The sequence below is a fragment of the Mustela erminea genome, chromosome 1 (genome assembly GCF_009829155.1).
Source record: "Mustela erminea isolate mMusErm1 chromosome 1, mMusErm1.Pri, whole genome shotgun sequence".
NCBI classification, from domain to species: domain Eukaryota; kingdom Metazoa; phylum Chordata; class Mammalia; order Carnivora; family Mustelidae; genus Mustela; species Mustela erminea.
Window position 1 is genome coordinate 52,704,668 of NC_045614.1, and position 24,514 is coordinate 52,729,181.

The following is a 24,514-nucleotide window of genomic DNA, read 5'->3' on the forward strand; positions in this document are numbered from 1 at the left end:
AATTGTCTTTTGTAGTTGATACTTAATGTATAAACTTAATACTGCTTTTATAGTTGTATGATTACCATAATACTATAATCACTCATTTATTTGTACATAACTAAATGTCATTTTAATAAAAACACCTTGTCCATGTCGGATGTCTGAGAAATTTTTTTTACTCTAGGGGGGAAAAAAAAAACCTTGTTTTAGAGACTGATCAAAACTAAGGACTCCTCTCCCTGGATAAAGGCACAAGGGCACCTATAATCTCGGGTTTTCAGACTCTTTTCAGGACTTTGTGGACCCCACACCCATCCCCCTCTTCAGAAGATGATTAGCACTTGCCAGGGGAGCAGGAAGGAGGCCAGTGATCAGAGGACATTTCCCCAGCAGACTGTGAACCTGTCTGCCCCTGGTTTGTAGCCCCCTTTCGCTAAGAGTGTGTGAACACTGTTGATGTGGTGAACATCAGGTATAGGAGGGCTTCCTGCTCCAGAATTCACAGATGTAGCTGGAGAATTTGCTCACGTGTGAGGAGAGAGCAGTACCTGACTGGGCAGAGCACTGGCTCTATGCAGACTCTGTTGCTGGGTGCAGGGCCCCTGCAGTGAATGGCACAGCTGCCCTCAGGGAGTTCCCAGTCTGGCTCTGGTTCCCAGTCTGGCTGAGGTGGCTCTGTAACCAGGGGTGCTGTAAAGAACTATGGGTCCCCTGGTGGGGAACAGAGCTGGGTGATGACCATAACAAAGCAGCTGACTCCCTGGTCTGTCTGCAATTGGCTGGTGACTTTGTAGAGGAGGGAGAGGGTTTAGGTGCAGGTCCGTTGACTATTTCTGGCCCTTAAGGTTCTCCTTTTCAAAATAAAGGGAGTTGGAGAAGGTGGTTCCTTGGAGGGCCTTTAAATCCTAATTTTCTTAGCATTTGAGGGGAGGGAGATTGAGTAAGTCTTCCTGGAGGAGGAGGTTGATCTGGGCCATTAAGGTTCAACAGTTGGATGTTTTTACCTGAAATTCGAATCCCCCTTGGTCATTAAGTTTCATGAAATAAAGAGACATTCAACAAAACTTTCCTTGGACCAACGGATCAATTGAGGGAATGGTGAAGAAAGCAGAAATCCTTTACACATACAGGCTCATGACATTTCATCCAGTTATCATGTCTTTATGAGGCAGCTACAATGTTAGTGTTCTACATGAAGGAGAACTCAGTCTCAAATGCATTATTATCCTAGTGACCCCATGACTGACACAACTCCTTTAGTCCCGCCATTCCTGCTGGGGCCACTAGGCAGGACAGAGATGCCATGGGCAGGCCTTCAGTAGAGAAATAGAAAAGAGGGAGCAAGGCAGGAAGGAAGAGTTGGATAGGACGTATGGAGTGGGACTGAGAGAAGGTGCCCTGCCCTCCCCCAATTTTGCTCCTGTTCTAATCTGACCAGACCTCTCTCTTAAACTGACAAGTTATTGATCTCCATCCCCAGTGTTCTCTGAGGCATGTTTGCTTGGAGCGGCTAGGTAAAACCAGCTGGTTGCATCATCAAATCTAAATGTTTCCCAAGGTCCAGCCCTTGCAGAGGTTAATCTTCTATTTCTTGTCTTGTTTCCACTGTAGAGAATTGTGTGGAGTTCCAGAAACTGAACATGAGCAACCACAGTCATGTGTCCCTGCAGAATGCCACCTCTCCCGTCATGGAGTTTTGGGAGTAAGTGGAAAATGATTTGTGTCCCTTGGCCTGTGAGGCCTCTGTCCTGGTTCTGCTCAGTTAACGTTGCCCCACTCTGGGAAAAGCCTGACCTCTTCTTTCTTTGGCTTTGCTCGTGCTAGCTTCTGTGGGCATTTGACGGCTTTGGAGATTTTAGAGGTTTCCCAAAGAAGCAGCTGAGAGAAACGATTTTTTTGTTCTTTGATGACCTGTCAGCATGCCTGGTTGCTTATTAGGGTAAGAAACACTCGTAAAATGATAGTTAAAAAAGAGGCATTTTTAACAAAAGAGGAGACAGCGTGTTTGTAGTAACCTACGTCAAAACTATAGTCTGGAAAGCAGAAGTCTGGGTGGGGGACAGGGGGGATTCATTTTCTTTCAGTAGCTGAGGTGTCATGCTCAAGGGAAGCAGATCAGCATTGATGGATAGAGGTTATAAAGAGGCTGGTTTCAAATGTGCTTAAAGCAAGAGCTTAGTTTCACAGCACTATCTACAAGTACTTCTGAAGCTTGTGATCACCCATCTCTGAAAGTGTTCAGCTAGTGGAGGACCTCTAATCATTGTTGGGGAGGTGTTTGAATCTACCCACATTATAAGCAGTAATTGTGTGGATGGTCATTTTTCTTCATCAGCCTTCCAGAAGGGTTTATGACCTAGTGGTTATAGGGCTGCCACAAATGGTTATAGAAGCTGTTCACTGCACAACCCTAGAGGGCATCATTTATATAGTGAAATGTGTGCTCCAGAATTGTGCATTACCAACATGCATAACAGGGCACAGTGGCTCTGACTTAGCATCTTCTGAGTAGAGGTAGGAGGATCCCTTGTTCCAGGTACTGAAGAGACGCTTCCTCTCTGAGTCAGAGGTTGGGCTAAATGCTTTTGGAGGCTTTCAATCTGAAAAAAATATGGTTTTATTCAAGAACATCCCTTACCTTAATCCCTAATGCTTATTATAAGTAGTGTAGAGGGCCAGTGGTTTTATGAGTGATTTTAATTCTCTCCCCAGATACCATTTATCTCCTTCCCTCTTTAGAGGTCACGATGCTGAATTTAGACTGAGCATTCTCAAGTTTACACATGATGTGTGTGTGTGTGTGTGTGTGTGTATCTCACACACATATGTATATACACATGATATATTAATATATAATCATACATTTTAATAAGTAACCATGTAAGTTTGTATAAAATTATATGTTACATATAAACTATATGCTAATAATATGTTATATATTCATCTCCCAAATAGTGCCTAGACCTTTCTTGCATATTTAAAAATTTCATATTGATGGTATACATTATTTATATTCTCTCACAACTTTGTTTCTTTGCTCAGTATTGGTTTTAAGATGTTCCCATGCTGATACATATAGGTTTGGTTCATTAATTTTTTTCTGCCGTGTAGTATTTCAATGTATAAAAAGACTACATTGTGTTTAGCCAGCTCCTCTTGATGGGGATTTAGACTTTCTCCTGTTTCCCACTGTTACTAAGCACACAATAAATGTCTTTTCCATGCTTCCCTGTCTGTGTGAATGGAGGTTTCTAGGCGGTATACCTAGTAGTGGAATTGCTAGTAGTAGGGTGCATGCATCATGGGTTTTATCGGATAATGTCAAATTGCTTTCTGAAAGGATCATTCTGGTTTACTTTCTAAACAATAGTGTATGAAAATTCTGCTGTTCTATATTCTAGAAAGCACTTGGTCTGGTTGATTTTTTTTTTTTTTAAAGTTTTGAATCTTAGTATTTTAAATTTACATTCCTCTAATTACTTTTGTGTTTTTTCCTCTTGGGTTTCTCATCTGTGACCTTCTTGCTCCTATCTTTTTCTCCTTGGATTGTCTTTTCTCATGGGTAGGAATTCTTGATACATTCTAGATATTAGTATCTTGATACATTCTGAATATAAGTATGCTGCATATAGCTTTTCTTACTGTGTGGCTTTTCTTATTTGTTTATGGCATACAGGAGTTTCAACGTTATTGAAGTCAAATTTGCCAGTCTCTTCTTTTTGGTTTGCATAATCGGTATCTTATTTAAAATGTTATTTCCCTACCACAAAGTTGTAAAAATCTTCTGTATTTTCTTCCAAGAGTTTTAAATGTTTTATGTTTTCATACTGAGGGATATAACCTACTTTGAATTTTATTTTTGCATATGATGTGATGTAGGAGTTCAGGGTTTTGTTTTTTTTTTTTTTAATATAAATTATCAGTTTCTTCAGTAGTATTTCTTTTCCCTATTGATTTGTAATGCTGTCTTGCATATATAGTTCTCCTAAAAGTACAGGTCTGTTTGGGGCTTTCTGTTCTATTCTGTTACATTTTCTCTTTGGCTAATTTTATGTTAATACCTCACCTGTACTTTAATTGTAAGCCTGGAGATAGTAAGACAAGTCTCTCAGTTTGTTCTTTTCCAAAATTGCCCTCCAAATTAATCTTAGATTCAGCTTTCAGGTTAAACAATAATAAAGAAAAAAAAAAAACTCCATGGGGATTTTGGTTGGAAGTATATTGAATTTATAAGTTAATTTGAAGAAAATTGACATCTTTGTGATTGAGCCTCTCTATCCATGAACATGGTATAGCTCTCCATTTATTTAGGTTTTTCAAAATGCCCAATACAGTAGTATTACTTAAATGTTTGCAGACTAGCAGCACGAGAATCACTGGGTTAGACATGCAGATTCTCTAGTCCTCCCCAGACCTACTGAGTCATTGTCCCAAATATAGCATAATAAGATGTGTGCTAGAGAGGAGGCTACTGGGTGGGTAGGCCTGTGTGGCCTTTCCCAGCCCTCCAGGGCCATGATTTCCCAGAGTAATGTCACAGAGACTTATTTTTGACCTGCACATTTGAGGATCTGTAAAACAGGGTCTCTGTGCTTCCTCAGAGAACCCATCCTGAAACCCCACACTAGACAAGATCTCTGTGTAACTTACCATTGTTTTGCACCATTTATTTCCTTTGTAATATATATAGAAAACCTTAATTAAATCATTTTTTGTGCAATGGATTTGTTTATTGTCTGTATTCCCCAAAAGGTAGTTCTAAAGCAACACCTTATTTGGCTTTACTTACTACTGCTGATCTATGGAAGACCCCCCTCCCCCCAGTGAATATTTACAGAATGGATAGATGAATGGGAGCAAGACAGGCAGGCAGTATTTTCTGCATGAAGAGTCAGAGTGGGATCTGGCAAGAACTCATCCTGTCACTAAGCTGCTCACCCAACAACACTGATTACTTCCAGGATCTCTTTGTAATATCCCTATCACCTACTTACATGGGCACCAAGTGGTGGGAGGAGACAGCTAATTTACATACTCATGTGTAACTGGACCTTTTGGCTTTTCACTTGGCCATTCCAGATGTAAGTCTATCTGGACTTTTTTATGAGAGAATAAACCAGTGGTTCTAGTTTTCTCCTAGACTGCGTCTGTACTATATGTGCAGTGTTGAATTTTATGTCCTAAAAGTACTTAAAAACTGGTGTGACACTCCGCTTTTCATAAGATGCTTTTGTCAGCTCTAATTCATCTTTTCTCACAGATGAGCTTAGAACAGAGACTCTGTGAGATATTCATAACATCCTATGGAAAGCTGTTGGGGCCACATAAATTTGAGAAGGGCCAAAAACTGTGCTCCTCAGCAAGAACATCTGTTATCTTTGATTAACTCAAATTCCTCAACTTATTTTCCTGTGGAATGATTTGGAATCTTTCCCTTCCTTCCCGTACTGCGCCCCCACTCCCGGAGTGCTAGCAGTCCACAAAACACATACTTCGCTGGGAAAGAATTCTTCCTCAAATTCAGCTGACAGTTGACTTCTGGGGCTTTGGATAGAGCATGCCTAATTCCTTGCCAGTGTGACAGCTCTTGAAGTATTGGATCAAGTTTCCTCAGAAGCATTTCTTCTTTGGTTCTTTTTGCTGTTTCCCTGTGTGGCCGGCACACAGATGCCTTCCCTTGGTTCAGGTCTCACATGTGCTCCTATTGCCCTTCCTCGCTGACTCTAACTCCAGGGACCTCATTCAGGACCACACCGCTTGATAAAAATAGACCCTCAGCTGCCTGCCTGTTCACTCATTCCACAAATGTCTGAGCTCCTGGTGCATGCACATAGGAAGGACTATTGCACATTTGGGGGAGGCAGAAGCATGGGATACAGTTCTAGTGCTCTAGAAGCAGAGGGGAGACAAGCCCCTAAACTATCATAAAATCAGTAACAAGATATTAGTTACTTTCCTGCCCATGACTGCCCATGGCTTCACCTTGACCTTGGACACCTGGCCCAACCTGATCCTCCCCACCCCATCTTAAAGGTTCATTTCCTTTTTCAGTATATAAATTGTTGGTTTAGGCAGTGAGAACAGTTCTGGCCCTGGGTCAGTCTTGGGTTCTTGCTCAGGCAGGAGGTCTAGGGGGCAGGGGCCATTTGTCTTTCTGATGTCAGATTTCAAAATTAGGCCATCCTGGTTTTCTTAATAACTTATTATACATCTGGCATCTAAGCATTTATCTAAATATGTTTGTAGTTTTAAATGTTAAGTGCATGTCCTCTGGTGGGATCAAGTACTGTCAAGCATGTAACTAGCATCATGATATCTGGTGGGCTTTGGTCTTTCTTCACTTAAGACCTTGAATCCTATTGATCTGCAGGTTTTCAACAAGTCCATGTTTGCTGTGTATGCAGTTGAAATCACTTTTGCACGGTGTCCATTCAACTAGCATTTGTTGAACACATACTGTGTGCTGGGCCTAAATTAAGCTCTAAGGGTTTTCAGTTCTATATCTTAATTCAGGAGGATGAGGTCTTATCGTCCTGGTTTATCTTCACTGGATGAGTTTTTAAAATTAAATTATTTCTAAATCATTTTGGCCACTTGATTTTCTTTGGATACAAATTCTGGGAGGCAGAGGAGCTGGAGCGAAACCCTGATTCTTTCTGTGGACCTAGCGCCCAGCCCTGCCTCCCTCTCAGACTCGTTCCCCTTACCATTGCCCTCCTCTGCACCGGCATTCTTTCTGTCCTTTGTATGTATTTGTCCCACGCTCAGTCACAGGCTTTTGTTGTTCCTTTTGTTTAGAAGAGTCCTCACCTGTTCCTTGGGTGTCTGGCTTCTTCTCATCCTTACATCTTAATGCAGATGTCATTTGGGATGCCCTCTCTGACCATCCCACCTATATCAGCACTTAGCTTCTCTCAACCACATTTCTGTTATTTTGTCTACACAGTACTTACTGAAATTCCCTTGTCTTTGTTTATTTGTGTATTTTCTCCCTCCCTCCATTAGAATATAAGCCCCATGCCAGCAAGAACTGGCCTCGTTTGTTCCCTATTGTTCGGCCAGCACGTTCTAGATACTTAATAAATATTGGCTGAGATGGATGAATGGAGGAGGGAATAAATGAATGAATGGATGTTTCTTAACCCCTTGGAGGCAGGTGATCATGATAAAGCCCATCTGCAAGCCTGAGATGATGATTGAATGAGTCCTCACCTATATTGAGCCCAGGATAGCTTAGGCCCTTTGGAAAGGGTTGAATGCAGAAAGAGAATATTTGTGATTGACGTTCTTGTTTGTGAGATGGGGATTAGTCCTGTTCCCTTGCCAGTTTCTCTGGATCACTGTGAGGATTAAAGGAGAATTTTCATGGGTTGTAAATGGGGTTCCTGAGTTAGCTCCTGGTACTGAGGCTCCATGGCCCGTTTTGCCCCTACCTCTGCAGGTATGGATTCATGGCAGATCCTTGTGCAGAGTTGGCTTGTATGTCTGAAAGAGCCTTTGTGTCTCCTACTGAAGGGTCAGAAGTGCCTCCCAGACCCTTTCCCTAAGTCAGAACCCAACATCGGGTGGCACTGTCTACTTCTGCTAGTTTGGAGTATCCCAATCCCAATGTATTACCCCCTTTGTGTACACAGTGTAGACTTCAGCCAGCAAGTTCTAGAACCCAGTTTAAGTCCTCACTTCCTCCACTAGCACAGCATTCAACCCAAGGCAGCTACCCTCCTGAGTCTCCATCTGCTTCCCTGAAAATGAGATGGTAATAGGACCTAACTCTCAGGGTGGCCAGGAGCATTAGATGAGATGAGGCCTATGTGCTTTCCATGTGGTGAGTACTCAGTATGTGGTAGCTAATTTTTACAAGGAAGCTATCATTCAGCTCTTTGAAAGCCTATGTGGATTCTTTTCAGGATTCTTAGAGAAGTTTCTTCAGCCTGGTCTGAGGTTTGCCCCTCAGAGTGGACCTGAACAGCTCCCAGTGCATTTACTTTACTTGATTGTTCTTTTGACACTTTTGGAGAATCTACTGGGTGCTGGGCACCTTATCAGTAACTAGAAGATCTCCAGAATGCTATCTGTCCTTGAAGAAGCACATAGCTTAGTGGAGGAACCTGGAAAGTAAACATATAATAATGAAATAAAATAATTTTTTTTGAAATATAAAGCAACAAATATTTGTAGGATGGTTGTGTTGAGCTAAGATGAGGAAGCCTGGATGCCTGGGCTTTGGGGAGGTTTCATAGAGCTGATGAGGCTTAGTAGGGTTTTGCAGGGAGAATAGAAGTTTATGTGTTTGCCAGTGGAGTGAGTGAGGAGCATGCCTGGTGGAGAAAATAGCACAGGCAAGAACCCAATGACCTGAAGCAGTATGTTGAGGCTTATAGACTTTACCTAGTAGTGTCCATGCCTGTGGATACTGGGGAATGGTGGGGGCTTTGCTGAGGAAGTAGGCAGGACCAGAACATGTAGTCAGTCCCAAGTCTTTACTGAGTACCTGCTGTATGTCGGGTATCATTATGGGTTCTGGAATACAGCAGGAACAAAACCAAAGACTTGCCTGGTGGAGTAGATGTCACAGACAACAAGGTAGGCGGAAAGTATTAGGTTCAGTTAGGATTATTCTGCTGGAGAATAAGCAAGCGGGGAGCATGAGTGTCACAGGATCAGGGAAGGCCTCTTGGAGCAGGCACCTGAGAGAAGGGAGGCAGGCAGCCTGGTGGATATTGGGGATGAGCCTTCGAGTCAAAGGAGTAGCAGGAGCCGTGACCCTGCAGTGGGAGTGTGTTGGAGGTGTTCGGGGAAGAGCAGGCAGCCAGGGAGACTGGAGCCAAGTGTGAAGGACTTTGGTGCCTTTCTAAAGGGTTTGAGGGGCACCTGGGTGGCTCAGTGGGTAAAGCCTCTGCCTTCGGCTCAGGTCATGATTCCAGGGTCCTGGGATCAAGCCCCACATCGGGCTCTCTGCTCTGCAGGGAGCCTGCTTCCTCCTCTCTCTCTCTCTCTCTCTGCCTGCCTCTCTGCCTGCTTGTGATCTCTGTCTGTCAAATAAATAAATAAAATCTTAAAAATATAAATAAATAAAGGGTTTGAAATCATCCCGTGGAATGCCTCCAAAGGCCATATCTGTGTGATAACAGGGTGGGATCTGGGAGTAAGACAGATCACCCATGCTGCCAGGTGGATGCAGGAGGCAGGAGGCAGGGGTCATGGGAGCACTTTCTTGGTCTAGGCACATGAAACTGAAGTTTCTGCATGGAGAGAGGGCAGGAGTTGGGGGGGGATGGTGCCCTTACCTCTCAGGAAAGATGGGTAGAAACAAGTCTTATGGGGATGAAGGTAATTCTGCTTGGCCATACCATGCCCTGGGAGAGTAAGAGAACTTGCCCTTCTGATCCGTTAATGCCTCCCACCTACCCACTGGCACTAAGATGCCTACTACCTGCACATATCCTTCCTTGGTGGGCTTTTTCTGATGAGGGCAGATGGGAGGCTCTAAATTTGCCTGGACTCTCCCAGCTTTTACATAGCAGTGGAAGCCAACTTAGCAGTAACCCTCAGTGTATGGGCAGTGCATTTGCTTTGTCCCCCAAATCCCACTTCTGGAACTTTATTCCACTGGGGTGACCATGCTAGTTATGAACAGCAGGCCAACAGCAACAGCGTTTGTGATCATTTAAAAAAAAAAAAAAAGGACACATGTAAAATGTTCTTAACTATGATACTGATTAGATAAATTATGGTATTTTTGCAAGAACTGCTGAAAAGGAATGAGCAGAAAATGTATTGATACGAGAAAGACCTCTAAGGTAAAATTAATTAGAAAAAGCACAGTGTAGAAAGTTGTATATAATACCATAATTATAAAAATATATGTATATACCTTCTTCCCATAAATTTTTTTCTGGAAGGATACACAGGAAGCTGTTAACCATGATTTTCACCCAGGAGTGGGATGGAGGGCAAGCAAGGATGTTGAAAGAGATTTATTTTTTGCTTTATACTTTTTTGTACTATTTGAATTAAAAAAAATTAAAAACAAAAGCATGATTATTTCATAATTCAAAAAAAGAAGCTTGAGGAGTTACTGAATACACTGTAATTTATTACAGTGATCTCTCCTGAGTGACTAATCCCAATTACAACTTTGGTTTCACCTTACTAGTCATTATTTATCTATCTTACAAGTCATTTTTGTTAACATTGTCTCATTTAATTTTATATCGGCCCAGCAGATTGGTAAAAGAAAAAAAATATCCATTTTTCCGTTAAACATCATCTTGGAGAAACTGAGGGATTGTCCACCTCGTATACCAGAGCTCAAAACTCTCAGCTCCCACTGCCCCCAGGCAGCCCTGGTTTTTCCTGAGGGCCCTGCTCTGGAGTGTGCATCAGAGGGAGCAGCTGTCTCTCCTTACAGGTCCTTCCCCCAATGGACTGAGGAATTCCTTAATTCCTGCTGCTCAATCCTCACTGCCAGGGAGACACGAGGGGCCCTGAATTAAGGAGAGCAGGGAGGAAGTCCCCTTGAGATGTACAAGGTTTTGCCACACCAACCTCAGTGCAAAGGAGCTGGCCTGGGCAGCTCTTCCCCGCCCTCAGGAGATGCACCAAAGCAAACCTGAACTGGCATTTTGTGTCCTCTTTATTGTAATTATTTAACATTTCACTGATTGTAAAAGTAGTGAGTGTGGTAAGTGAATCAAACACAACAGCTACATAAATGTGATACTTTTGTGTATCACATATTAAATATGTGTTTTCACAGGTTCAGGCTGCTATAGCAAAAATACCACAGACTGGCAACAATTTATGTCTCACAGTTCTGGAGGCTAGAAGTCCACAGTCAAGGTGCTGATAGATTTGGTGTGTTGTGAAAACGTATTTCCTGGTTCATAGACGGCTGTCTTCTTACTGTGTCCTCACCTAGTAGAGGGGGTAAGGGAACTCTCTGGAATTCTTGTATAAGGGTACTAGTCACATTATTAGGACTCTACCCTCATGACCTAATCACTTAACAAAGACCCCATATGCTAATACCATCAATTTGGGGATTAGGATTTAATGTAAGAATTTAGAGTCCGCTGTAGTAAGCTCCTCCTGGCCCCTCCCCCCAAGAAACAACGATTAACAATTCAGAATCTCTTCCTGCCAATATTTCCCTGTATATTTAGTAACATTTTTACTTTTCTTTTTGCCATGTCTATTGAAGGAAATCGGTTCCCAGGTTCAGGAATTTAGATCTATTAATAAAGGTCAACTCTCTTTTACAGAAGTGGGTTCTCCAGTGAACACTGGGATTTCCTTATTGCAAAAGTAGGTTGTGTTTTGTTTTGTTTTGCTTCTTTTTTGTTTTTTTTTTTGGTTTTTTGGCAGAAAATATAGAAAGTCTGTTTAAGTAAAAGAAGGGAAAAGAGCACAGGCAAGAGGGTTTCCATTTCCGCATTGCTGAAACTCAGAGGGATTACTTGCCAAAGGCCACTGTTGGGACTCCCTTGTTTCCATCAGATCCACCCTGGTAACCACCCCTGAAGCAAGACCCAGGTGTCCCATTCAAGGAACAGCAGGCAGCTCTCCCCCACTGCTAGAAATGGAGGCCCGAGTGTGGGGCGCCCGGGGGGGGGGGGGGGGGGGGCTCACCCCAGCTGTGAGCTATTTGCCCTCAGTTGTCAGCACTGGGGTGCCAGCTTGCAGAGAGCTCCTGCCTCGAGAAGGACCAGTTTGTAGCTCTGCTGCTGATGCAGTCTAAACACAGCACTGTGAACAGAGCAGAGGGTAGAGGCCTGGCTCATATACAGAATTACAGAAATGCTCTTTAAAAATAACAGTGATGCAGTATGGGGATGCAGAGACCTGGGCTTTGGGTCCAAACAGCAAGAATCTGAATCCTTTTGCTTGCATTTATTAGCCTTGTGTTCATTACTTAAATCTCTCTGCAGTTCATTTTTGTTGCCTGCAGAATGGGAGCAGTAGTATTTGGGCTTAGTAAGTGCTGAAGAGCTTGATCTGCTCCTATGATCTTTTGTTGATTGGTGGAGTAAAGGTATTTGTATATAAAATCAGCCAGGAGTGTATTTGTTTTCACAGAAAATGTCTTACACTAAATAATGGGAAGTTGCAGTTTACAGAGCCAGAAGAGCTTTGTCTGAGGTTCCTTTTATGTCTTGTTGAGTACAGCAAGGGAAGGAAAGCACTGGCTGTGTGCGCCGCCCCAAGCATGCCCTCTCTCCATGCTATTTCAATTTAATCCACCCATCCCCGGGATAAATGGTGTGGCATCACTGTGGGGGTCCTCCTCCTACAGAGGGGATTCTGAGGCAGTGAGAGGTTAGGGTCTGGTCCAAACTGCCTCTCTCGGCAAGCCAGAGGCAGACCCGGGCTGAGAGCAGATCTCTCCAGTCCTCCCTGCGTCACTTCACCCCTCCGTGCTCCTCCTGCCCATGTCTGATATGCCAGCAACTGCCTGTTCTATCACGTGGCAGAATTTGACTGACATGTCCCTTCTCTCTGTAGGCTGGTGGACTGATGCTCTTGAAGGAATAGTTTTTAGCAGATGGGGAGATATAATTGATGTAGGAAGGGAGAAACTAACAGGGGAATGAATGAAGAGAAAGCTCTGGAGCCCAGCCAAAACAAAATAAAATCATCTTCGGGGTTCTTTGTTGGATTTCAAGAGGTTCCTTTAGGAAAAGGCTTGAACCTTGATTTTAAAAGAATATTGTGGTTTCCAGCTGAGCCAGGTATTGTGTGTGACCCTGGCAGACTCGGATGTGCTATGATGACAGATGTAAATTGATGCGGACCTCCAGCGTATGGCCCTGCAGCTGGTGGCATGGGCGTTCATAAATGACTATAGGCACAGAATAACGCATAAGTTAAGGACTGTTATCAAATCTTAGTGCATTATGTCTAGTCTAGATGCACACCCTCTTGTCTGCCCTACACTTCTCCTGGAAGACATCCAGGATGGGGAAGAAGCACCAGAACTGGAGGACATGTCCCTCCCACTTACTGGTGGGGCCCCAGGCACGTGATCTGAAACCTCTATTCCCTTATTGGTGAAATGGGTGTACCTGTCCCAGGCCTCAGGGTGCAGTCCATGTGAAATGACGGGCATGGGTAGTAAGTAACTGGCCAGTGGAGTGCCTCTCACTCCTGCATCCAGCCTACCTGCCACCCCCCCCCCCCCCCCCCCCCCCCGCCAAGGATAAGGTGACATTCAAAGGATGGAGATCTCCTGGAGGGAGACACCGGAGGTGGGAGCAGATCCCCACTCCCTACTCTGGATCTCCTTAGTCACCAAGGACTTTTCCTGATGGCATGTGTGCCTTTCCTGCTTGCTGTCCCTCCATGGCAGGCAGTGACTCCTTGCCAACCTTGACACAGAACATCTCAGAGGGGCCAGGGCTGGCAAAGATGGTCAGACTCCATCAGAGCTTTTGGTGGCTGATGATGCAGAGGTGGGGTACTGTGGGAACCCATGGGATGGGGCTGGAAAGGCCTGGGCAGCAGGTTAGGGCTAGGCAGAGTCCTGGCGAGGAGGAGAAAGGCTCAGGAATTGGAGGGTCCTGGGACCCCAGCCATGGGTGGCAAGGTCCTCTCTACTGCGGGGGATCTGTGTGACCCGTGTGAGGATGGACTCTGTTAAGAACCAGTGGGTTTCCAAAAACTGTGGCAGCCCCTCTGCTGCTCAGTTTGTCCCTTCTGCCCTTTGCCTCCTGATCAGCAGTACCTCTGTTTTACATCTCTCCATGAAGTACAAGTGTTGGGAGCCTTCCCCGAGTTTCAGTGCTTTAACAGTCCCTTCTTCTATACTCACTCTCCTTTTTTCACCACCTTCTACTTCCGTGGGTCTCACCCGCCAGCAGTTGCAGCACAGGAGGCTGGGGTGCAAGTCCAGGCTCTGCGACTTGCAGTCTGTGATCCAAGGCGAGGTCAGTAATGACAGGGAGCCTCCGTTTCCTCTGAACAGTAGGAGCAAAACAAGCTCACAGACACAAGAGTACCAGAGTGTTCTTCCAGCGCATGTTCTGTGTCATGCTAGCAAGTAACACTTTGGAAAGGCAGAATGGTGGCAGGGGACACTTCCTTCCTAACTTCTTAATAACTGACATCTCGTTTACATGCTATACACTGCTCCTCCTGTAGGTGTGCAAGTTGGTGATTTTGAGTAACTGTCCATTATGAGATCCTCACAATACTGGTTGACAACATTTCCAGGACCCTCTTCAGGGCTTTGGTACCCATTTGCAATTCATCTCTCCTCCCACCTCTGTCTTCAGGCCACCACTCCTCCACCTCTCTCTGGGTTTGCCTAGTTAGGACTTTGCATATAAATGGGCCATTCAGTGTGGGTCCTGTGGTCACTGACTTCCTTCACTTAGCATAATGTTTTCAAGATTCATCCATGTTCTGACATGGATCACTATTTCATCCCTCTTTGTGGTTGAATAACATTCCATTTTATGGATATCCCACATTTTGTTTATCTATCAGTAGATAGATACTTAGGTAGCTTTCAGTTTTTGGCTATTATGAGTAACCTAGGGGTGAAATCTCTGAGTTCTATGTTGAGTTTCTTTCTTTCTTTCTTTTTAAAGATTTTATTTATTTATTTATTTGAGAGACTGAGATCAGAAGTAGGCAGAGAGGCAGGCAGAGAGTGGGGGGGTGGGTGGGGGGAAGCAGGCCCCTGCTGAGCAGAGAGTTCAATGCAGGGCTGATCCCAGGACCCTGAGATCATGCCTGAGCTGAAGGCAGAGGCTTAATCCACTGAGCCACCCAGGCGCCCCTTATGTTGAGCTTCTTAGGAAATTGCCAAACCATTTTTCAGTGTGGCTAAGCCATTTTGCATTCCTACCAGAAATAAATATATGATGTTCCATTTCTCCACATCCTTGAGGACACTTGTTATTGTTTTCTTGATTACTGCCATCCTAGCAGCTGTACCCTAATGGGTGTGAAATACTATCTCATTGTGGTTTTAATTTGCACTCTAATAGGGAACACTTCTGAGTAAACTTGGGAAACATTGGGTGAATGAGAACTATGAAGGTGTCTTTATTGCAGGAATTCTCAGAGCCTTTAATATTCTTATGATCGTTGAGACTCTCAAAGGAGGGCTACAGTGTACATCATTTTCTCCAGTGAGGGCCTGATGTGACCTGAGAACTTGGAGTGATTGAGGGATTAGTGTTCTTTGGAAAGCATTAGCCTAGGACAGGGGTCTGGAGACTACTGACCAAAACTCATTTGCTGTTTGTTTTTGTGAAAAAAAAGTTTTATTGGAAGACAGCCATACTCATTCATTTATAAATTGTGTGTGGCTGCTTTCACACTGCAAGAATCAAGTTGCGTAGTTAGGACAGTGACCTTATAGCTTGCAGAGCCTAAAATATTTACTATCTGGCCCTTTAGAGAAAAAATTTGTTGCCCCTGACCTAGGAGTGCCTGGTGCAAATTAGGTGCTTGCTTAACCTTTAAATGAAAGGAGGGACTGACCCTAAGGGTGAAGAAAGCACTTAGTGAAGTTTTGTATTATTTGAGCAGGTGCTTAAAGGACCTGTGGAGTTTTTATAGCTTGGGAGAATTGAGAATGACATTCCTGGCAGAGGGAACAGCAGGAATGAATGCTATAAAGTAGAGAAGTCAGAGTGTGTTTGGGGGCTGGTGAGGACTTCTGCTTCACCTACAGAGATTTCTCAGGCCAACTTGGGTTCCTAGTTGTATTCCCTGAATGACAAGGTTCTGGCCTATCTTCCCCACGACCAGACAGTGGGTCCAAGCTCTGCCTCTAAAGTTGAACAAATGTGGCTTCAGGTTCTGCCTCAGCCTTCTTGGGCATGCAAATTTGTATAAGCCATAGTTTTCTCATATGTGAAATGGGAATAGCGGTTGCATTCCCCTTGGGAGTAAACATGAGGGAAAGCCAAGCTTTTACGTCCCCTGGGTAGTGAGCTCTCTGAGGGCAGAATGCCCTGCTTTCCTCTTCCTTGTGGCTTTAGTCCTCAGGGTACTCGGCGTAGCATAGAGTTTGCACCTGCTCAAAGGTTGCATGCTGAGGAGGCCTCATTTTCTTGATAAGGGGGTTCCTTGCCCTGAGGCTCCAGGGGGTTTTAGGACTCCTGCTAGGGGCTAGAGGAGTGAGCCCCATATGCAGGAAGAGCTGGGGGCTCCTCTTCTTTATTCCCAGAGAAGTGACAGCAGAACCCTGGAGGCAGAGAAGTTCAGGAGGGGGCAGGGAAGGCACATTTGTTTTGGTGATGGGCCCTTTTTTGTTTGTTGCTTGGGGAGACCAGAAGGGAAGACCAGCAAGGCTATTTATAGCCAGGCCCCTCAGTGCCAGTTTTTAGGGCGGTCTCTGCGTCCCTGGCAGCGCTTCCTCCGTGGCAGGTTAAAGAAAGGTGATGTGTTTGCCGGCTCCGGCTCCGTGCTGGACATTAAGATGAGGCCTCCCCGACTGACCAGCCGTGCTGGGAGCTGTTCCCACACAGTCTCTCCCAGGCTCTTTGGGGGTGGGGGAGGAGGGCCTGGCTGCCTGCTCCCTCTCTGCTCTCCTGATTCAGACCATTCCTGGCGCTGGAAGCTAGGGAAGCCCCAGGTGTGAGGCTCTTTCCTTCTCACTGGACCCAGTCTGTCTGAGTATGAGACACTGAGAAGGGAGTGATGCCTGAGGACTAGATTTAGGATTCCAGCAATTTCCCTAGGACCCTGAAAGTTGGAGGAGGGCCCTTGAGTGAGATGCCTTCTCTCCCTAGGTCCCTTTCTGAAGACAGCAGTTGGGGGATGCAGGATGGGCTCCAGAAGAAGCTGATTTCAAGTCCTAATCTGGGCAAGGTGCTTTACCTCATTTGGCCTCAGTTTCCCCATATATAAAATGGGTCTAATAATCCTCAGCCCTTCCTCACAGGAAGCACTGAATGTAGGGCTTTTAGTGGCATCTGCCTTTGTCCCCTCCACTGCCAGCTCCTTCCAGTCTTCTCCTGACAGTCTCTTAATAAGGATGGTTTGTTTTCAAACTGGCCTCATGGTTTCCCCAACTCTTTCCCTCCTGTTCCTATAGCAAATGGCAACATCTCTACCAGCATGTTCTTTCTTTTAGCACCCCCCCTTCTCCCTTACACCCTATCCCATCCTGTGTTTGACCCCATCCCCCCCTTACCCATTAACTACCCCACTTGCACCAACCTGAGAACAAAACTGGCATAGCAAAACAGCTTTTGTACTCTGTGGGACCCTTTTAGCTACCACAGCCTCTGATCCACAAGAGCCCAACTTCCTCAAAGAGCCACCTCACCAGGGTCCCATCGTGTATCTGCTCCACACCCAGAGCAGCCTGAAGTCTGTCCTGCTCCCCGCCCACAGCAGCCTGAAGTCTGCCCCACAAGGACCCTCTCGCCTTGCCGCAACCACACCTTCTGGTTGCAAATCCCGCAACACTCTCCCTCTCACCAGACTGCCCGCCAGCACGTGGCAGATGGGCTGCTTCCCCTTCTGGAATACCCTCTGCCTCCAGGGATACCCCCTTTTCCTGTTGCTCCCCTGCCTTTCTGCCTGCCTGCTGCAAGGACTCCTCCCTTCCTCTTTCTGGGCTGTGAATGCTGGGGTTCTGGGAGCTCCGTGGCAGGTCCTCTCCCTCCTCCTCCAGCTCTCCCCAGGCAGCCTCATGCTCTCCTAGCACACCCTGAGTTCAGGTCTCAATCTCATCCCTGCAGCTCTTTTCAGAGCTTTACAGCCAGAGCCCCAATTGCCTCTGGGCACTGCAGCTTCCTGGGTGTTCACAATCCTCAGAATCATCTTGTCTAAAAGATCGATTCTTTACCACCACCTCCTCCTACCTGCTCAACCTCCATTCCTGCTCAACTAATGACCCCACATCCAACCAAGTCAGCTGAGACCTCCCTCTTCCCTGCTACCTGCCGCCCGCTGGCAGTCACTTTGTACCTGTGCACTTTTCAAGTCCACTTATTCCTTCCAGGACCATTCCCCTACCTTGGTCCAGACCCTCTCCCTTTAGTGTCTAAACTAAGGGAGCCCTGCCCCATTCTACCGTTATTGTCCATTCTTCCCACTGCAGCCAAAGAGTTTTTTTTTGTTTTTTTTTAAAGATTTTATTTATTTATTTGACAGAGAGAAATCACAAGTAGATGGAGAGGCAGGCAGAGAGAGAGAGAGGGAAGCAGGCTCCCTGCTGAGCAGAGAGCCCGACGCGGGCCTCGATCCCAGGACCCCGAGATCATGACCTGAGCCGAAGGCAGCGGCTTAACCCTACTAGGCTTCTGTTGCCCTCAGGACGAAACCCTAGCTCCTTAGCAAGGCTCATAGTCTAGCCCTTGTTCACACTCCAGCCTTGTTCTCACCCCTACCTCTCATCCTAGCTTCTGGTACACTGACCCAACATACTATGCCCTTTACTGACCTCACCAAGCCTTCCTTCCAGACTTTTGCACCTGGTGGCCGTTCTGCCCCAATGCTCTCTCTGCCACTTCTTTGCTAATTCTCTTCCTACCCTCCAGGACCCCCTGGCTCAGTCACATCTCCACATCCTATTTTTGGCCAGATCCCCAGTGAGGGTCCCTGCTTTTCTCCATCCTGACCCTCTCCATGCCCAGTTCTGTTTTCTTATCTGCTTTCCCCTTTAGAACATGAGCTCTTTACAGAACCCCAGCTGTAACACGGACACACTAAGGACACCTTGATAAGTTCTACTTGAATAAATTAATAAATGCATGAAGGACATATGTACTACCTTTATGTCATATGCAAAGACATGTAATATAGCTTTGGGGCATGCATTTACCAACAGCTTTAATTTATGAAGAAGAGAGGAAGGCCGTCATTTTACAGGGTAAGTGTATGGGGGGAATCTAGGAGCTAGCATTGAGCCTGAAGGTGTGGCCTTTGGAGCCAGGAGCCCTAGATTCAAATCCCAGGGCTTTTGCTTGCTCCTGGTATGACTTTGAAATGATGGTGATTGTACTTAACCTCAAGGATTGTGGGGAGGGTTAGATGATGGTTGAAAACCTATCAAAGGGAAGTATTTTCATTCCCATGTTATGGATGTAGAAGCTGAGACTCAGAGAAGTGATATCCCTATCACAAGGCACACAGCTGGTAAGGAGCAGAGCTCAATTTGAACCCAGTCCATCTCTATTTATGCACAGGGGTGGAGAAGCAGAGGCCTCATACTTCCAAGCTCTGAGATTTTAGTCTCTGGATAGCAATCTCCAGAAATACTCTACACTTAGGGCCTGAAAAAGATGCCTCAGGAAGGATCTGCTTCCCTTCCTGGCTCATAGTAGTTGTTCAGTATAACTCGAGTAAAGGTCTCCAAAGAGTTCTGTCTAGTCTTCAACATTTCCCGCTCCCTGGACAGTGTCGGGAGGTCTGTTCCTTGGTCCTTTTTTTTTGCCAGGGTGTTGGCAGCAAACTCTTCCTTATTCAGACCTTTCTCCTGTCCCAGCTCTTCATGGGGGAGGGTCATTAAGAAAGCTTTTTCCCAGGAAGAGCTGTGCCTTCTCCAAGTCTCCGGAGTTGAGTGCCCCAGCCCCTGGCTCTCAAAGGCTGCCCTTGTGGGTTTCAAAACAACCCCCAGGCCTGCAGGCTGAGAACCTAGCCCCCGACCCCCCTATCTTTAGAAACCCAAGGTCCATTGCTAGCTAGAGTCAGCTATGGTAAAACCTAAAGAAAATCATTTGGGGATGTTTTCAAATAGCGTCTGGTGGAACAAAAGAGCAATTCATCCTGCGTAGCTTTTAGTAATCTGCTTCCCATTCTGGGAATTAGATTGTTCAATTAAGCGAGAGGGCGTCAAGGCAGGCTGCATGACTCAAAAGTTTGCAGCATCCAAAATGTGGAAGAGAGGGGACCTGAGCCAGCTCCCTCCTGGCTGATCTGCCTCCTCTGCTGCCCCTCTACCCCTGTACCATTTCCAGTTTTCAAATTCCAGTTCAGAAAACAACCGCATCAATAAGAAGGCATGTGTGTTTGTGCCCCCCTGCTAGCTAGGGACCTCATGTAAGTATTTCTTTAATGAAAAATTCAGAGCCTGGGGTGGACTGGGAAAAGCACACCATCTGCACTGGCCCACTTTCTCTCCTGTGTGGGCTTCACCCTTCTCATTCACCAGCTGCTGGGCATTTGGGTTGCTGTTGGGGGCAGTGGGCAAGGTGGTAGATATATGTCGCCTAGGAGACTCTTAATCTAGAAACAAGGTACTTGATGAACACCATGAGGTTTCCCTGCAGAATTTTGGGAGTGAGTGGGTACATCACAGTATTTTGGTGGGGAGAAAGTCAAGCCCTTCAGTAGCTTCTCGAAGGATACAGGATACCGTCCCCAGGTCCGCTTCAAAAATACTATTCAGGTGGAATTTGTAGGTCATTCCTTCATTGCCAGGGAACTCTACTTCTGTAGTGTAGAAGCCTTATCATGCATAAGCAGTCCTTGGGGAAATGTGGCAAAATGCAGCTGCCAGGGAGCTGTACAGAAAAGATTCAGACTCCGTGGGTCTGGGATGAGGTGCAGGAATTTTTGTATTTTTAGTAAGTGTTCCACAAAGGCTGTGCTCTTTGGCCCACTACTCTGTCATGATAATAGATATTCTTGAAGGTTTTATTTAATGGCCTGTAGGTCTTAAAAGAATTAAAGCCAGAAACTACTAAGACATAAGAAATGAAATAAAACACAAAAAACTGTTGCTGGGGCGCCTGGGTGGCTCAGTCCATTAAGCCTCAGACTTGGTTTCTGCTCAAGTCATGACCTCAGGGTCGTGAGAGTGAGCTGAGCACAGAGCCTGCTTGAGATTCTCTCTTTCTCTCCTTCTGCCCCTCCTGCTACTGCTCTCTCTCTAAAATAAATAAACCTTGAAAAAGCAAAAAACAACCTATTGTAGCTATGTGGCTGTCTCCTTCCTTAAATAACTTGGATTTTTTTTTTTTTTTTTTTTTTTTGGTCTAACATACTAGTAGAGGGCAAAACTTATACACACTTACCTTTTTATCTGTAGTATTAGTCGTACATAGTAGGTGCTCAATAAATGTGTATTTAAGTGGATTTTCCCACTTCTGGCTATAGGTCTGAAAGCTGGTTTCCTTTCAGGTGGGTCCACAGCTGCACACAGCCCAGTTTTGTTTGGGGGACTGCCGGATTTCTCCAGCAGGGACTGGGGCTGGAGGGAGCCTGTAGACCAGGGCTAATTGGTGTCATTGGATAATTAATGCAGAATCAGGCCCTGAGCAGATTCCCAGGGAGACAGACACTGAGGGAGGCTTTCATGCTTGGTGGGATGGGAGCTGCTTGCTCAAAGGACGTTCCCAGAGCGCTGAGGCAACCGGCGTGGTCCAGCGGGGGTGGTTTGGCAGCCAGAATGGGGTTCGTGGAGTGAGTTTGGAGGGGGTTTGTTTTGGTGCCATGGTTCTACACAATATGGAGCGTGGCAAGTTTGACTTTAAAGAAACACAAACCCCAGGCGTGGGCTCTGGGAGCCAGGCCTGTGTCAACCCTGAAGAATTGATGGTTCTGAAGGAAGACTGGGGCAGGAGGCACTGGCTCAGTGTAGCCAGGGGTCCTCCCCCTCCTGTGGATAGCCCATCTCTCAGCATGTTATTCAGGGCTCCCAGGGATACTCCTCTGTTTACCTTTTCTGCATTTCCCTTCTGATCCCCATGCTCCAGCATTCCCCAGGTATCCCATGCTCTGTGTTCTGGCTAATCCCTCGATCTAAAACAACCTTAACTCCCTCTCTCTCCTGACTAAATCCCATCATCCTTCAAAGGTTAGCTCAAATATCACTTCTTCCAGAACGCTTTCCCTGACCCCCTGTGTATCGGTCAGGATTAGTTGGGTTTTGCCACGATAACAAACACCTCCAAAGATCTCAGTAGCTTAAAGCAACAATGTTGCTTTCTTGATCACACCACATCTTGGACAAGGGGTAGCAGAAGGGCCTCATGAAGTCACTCAGGAACTTAAGCCTCTAGAAGCTTCATCTTGATACATACCCTGTCATGACAGCAACAATAGGGAAAAGGGAAAGAGGGGAACTGCACCACCTGGCCCTGGAAGTGACACAGGTGCCACTGGCCAAAGCAAGTTCAGTGTTCACTCTTTAGTTCAGCAGGCCAGGGATGTATAATGCTTCTGCTGAGGGAGGGACCTGGAATGTGTATGGACAGTGCTACAGTCTCCTGGCAACCTTGAGATAGGCTAGATGCTTCCTGGTCTCTCCAGAGCCCCTACAACTTCCTCTCCTTGCCCCGCTTACCATAAACCATCTACTAACTGGCCTGTCTTTTTCCCCATGAGTGAATCCATGAAGACAGAAGGCTGGGTCTTGTTCTTCTCTGGGGTCCCCATACCCAGCCCTGGGTTTGGCTCAGAGGAAGTGCTCAGCAAATGGTAAAGTGCAGGTGAATGAGTGGGTGGCCCATCCCTGCCCCTCTATAGCACTAGCTTTGCTGGGGGTTGGTCAGGGTGGGTTTCCAGCCTCTGTGACTCTCCCTACTCCCCTCTGCAGGCGCCGGGTCTTGGCCATCTCAGATGGGATTGAGCACATTGGGAACCTCCGCTGGGAGCTGGCCTTGTGTCTCCTGGCAGCCTGGACCATCTGTTACTTCTGCATCTGGAAGGGGACCAAGTCCACAGGGAAGGTAAGAGGTGCATCTTGAAGCAACAGCCATGGGCAGGGGAGGATATGAGCTGTCCTTGTGCGAGATCACACGTGAACTGTAGAGTGCCAGGGAGTTCACATTGCAAAAGGCAACTCTTCTGTGGGGTGGTAGGAGGAACACTGGACTGAGAGTCCACTCAGGAGCCCAGAGCTAGAATCCCAGGGTACCACTCACTTGCTGCACACCTCAGGGCTATTCAGTTCCCTTCTGAGCCTCAAGTTGCTCATCCGTGAAATAACAAAGCCCGTTCTGTCTTATGGAGAGCCATGCAAGGAAGGGGGAGGTAAAGTGCTTTGAACCCTGGAAGAAGTGCTAAACTACTACCATGGGATTTTGTAATGAAGACATGTGCTCCAGGCACATGCGAGGGCAAGAAATGCTGGCTGCCTACACTGATAGGCCCCGAGACCTCACCCACCTGGAGTCTGTGGAGGGAAGGGCAGATGCTTCCATCTTGTTACTGTGCTATCTATACCATGTAGCCTCCAGGACCTCTGTCTCCTTAGGAAAGAGAAATAGGAGGAGGCAGACAATCTCAATAGGCCTGGTCAGAAGGTTACCACGGGCCGCTTGCCAGAACCTAAGGCTTGGCCTCAGCTAACTGTCAGGGGGGCTCGAAACATAGAGTAGCAGGGGGACGTCTTTAGCAGAGCCATCTGTGCTGCAAGGATCAATACAGAGGTTGTAGGTAGCTCATAGACAAGTCCAGCCTACTCGTGTGTTTTATTTAAGAAAAGAAAGTAAAGAATTAGTTGCAAGCATTTAAAAATCCAGAGAGTTCATGGTGAAAAAGTAAATATGAGTCTGGTATCCTTTGGAAAGTTGAAAGGTTTGGTGACCTAGGGCCTGCATGCCTACACAGCAGCATTTGGCTGAGCTGCGCAGCAGCCACATCCTTCTAGGGATGCTCTGCTTGGCCATACTCCCCACCATTCCCTATTGCCCTGACCCTTTGGCTGAATGTCAGTGCCATTAGTGTCCTCATTTGTGCTGTTCCATTTTTTTCTTGTGGGAAAGAGGACATGAAGCTTTACTCACTTCTGGGTCACTCCTTGCCTGCCTGTTTCCAGCAGGCATTTGCTCATCACCTTTATTCTAATCTGTTAGCTTGGTCAGGAGCTGGAGGTCAAACCTCCAAGGAAATGGGAACTTAACAACTCTGGGTCCTTTTACAAAAGATGGTTCCCTCAGCTGCCACAGTGGTAAGTGTTTGGCAGGTGGACATACTTGTTGGAGGGAAGTTAGGAGAGCAGAAAACAGGTACCAACAAGCCCCCATGCTGTGAGCTCTAAGGGAGCTGAGGGTATACTAGAAAGGAATCATAATGTGCCCGGGGGGTGAGGTGTCAGAGAAAAGAGAACGGACACCCATGTCCTTTTGGCCAAGATGATTTTTCTCTAGTTTATATCAGGAGAAAGTAATAGATAGCATGCAAGACCATGGGGAAGGGGAGGGAAAACTGAATGGGAAGGGATCAGAGAGGGAGACAAACCATAAGAGACTCTGGGCTCCAGGAAACAAACTGAGGGTTACAGAAGGGAGATGGGTATGGGGATAGGGTAATGGGGTGATGGATCTTGAGGAGGGTGTGTGTTGTGATGAGCACTGGGTGTTATATTCAACTAATGAATCGTTGAACGCTACATCAAAATCTAATGATGTACTATATGCTGACTAACTGTACATAATTTTTAAAAAGCAGTAGGATTTTTCTATTTTTCCAAATCTAAAAATCTGTGCGTAATTGATATACTTCTTTAGACTATATACACTTTTTTCCTGTTCCCCTCTTTGCTGCCTCTTGTGGCTAAAGAGGAGGAGAAAGACTTGGAGGGCTGAAGACTTGGAGGGCTGAAAGTGTGGAATCAGGA

At 46.0% G+C, this 24,514-nt stretch overlaps 1 protein-coding gene across 1 annotated transcript in view; it reads left to right on the forward strand.

Annotated features, from left to right (window-relative positions):
* SLC6A11 (solute carrier family 6 member 11) overlaps window positions 1-24,514 on the forward strand; it is a 128,524-nt gene that overhangs the window by 5,725 nt on the left and 98,285 nt on the right. Inside the window, exons 4-5 of the mRNA XM_032327206.1 lie at window positions 1,594-1,684; window positions 22,490-22,622. Of these exons, the coding sequence (XP_032183097.1) occupies window positions 1,594-1,684; window positions 22,490-22,622 (224 nt within the window). The remainder of the gene's footprint in view (window positions 1-1,593; window positions 1,685-22,489; window positions 22,623-24,514) is intronic.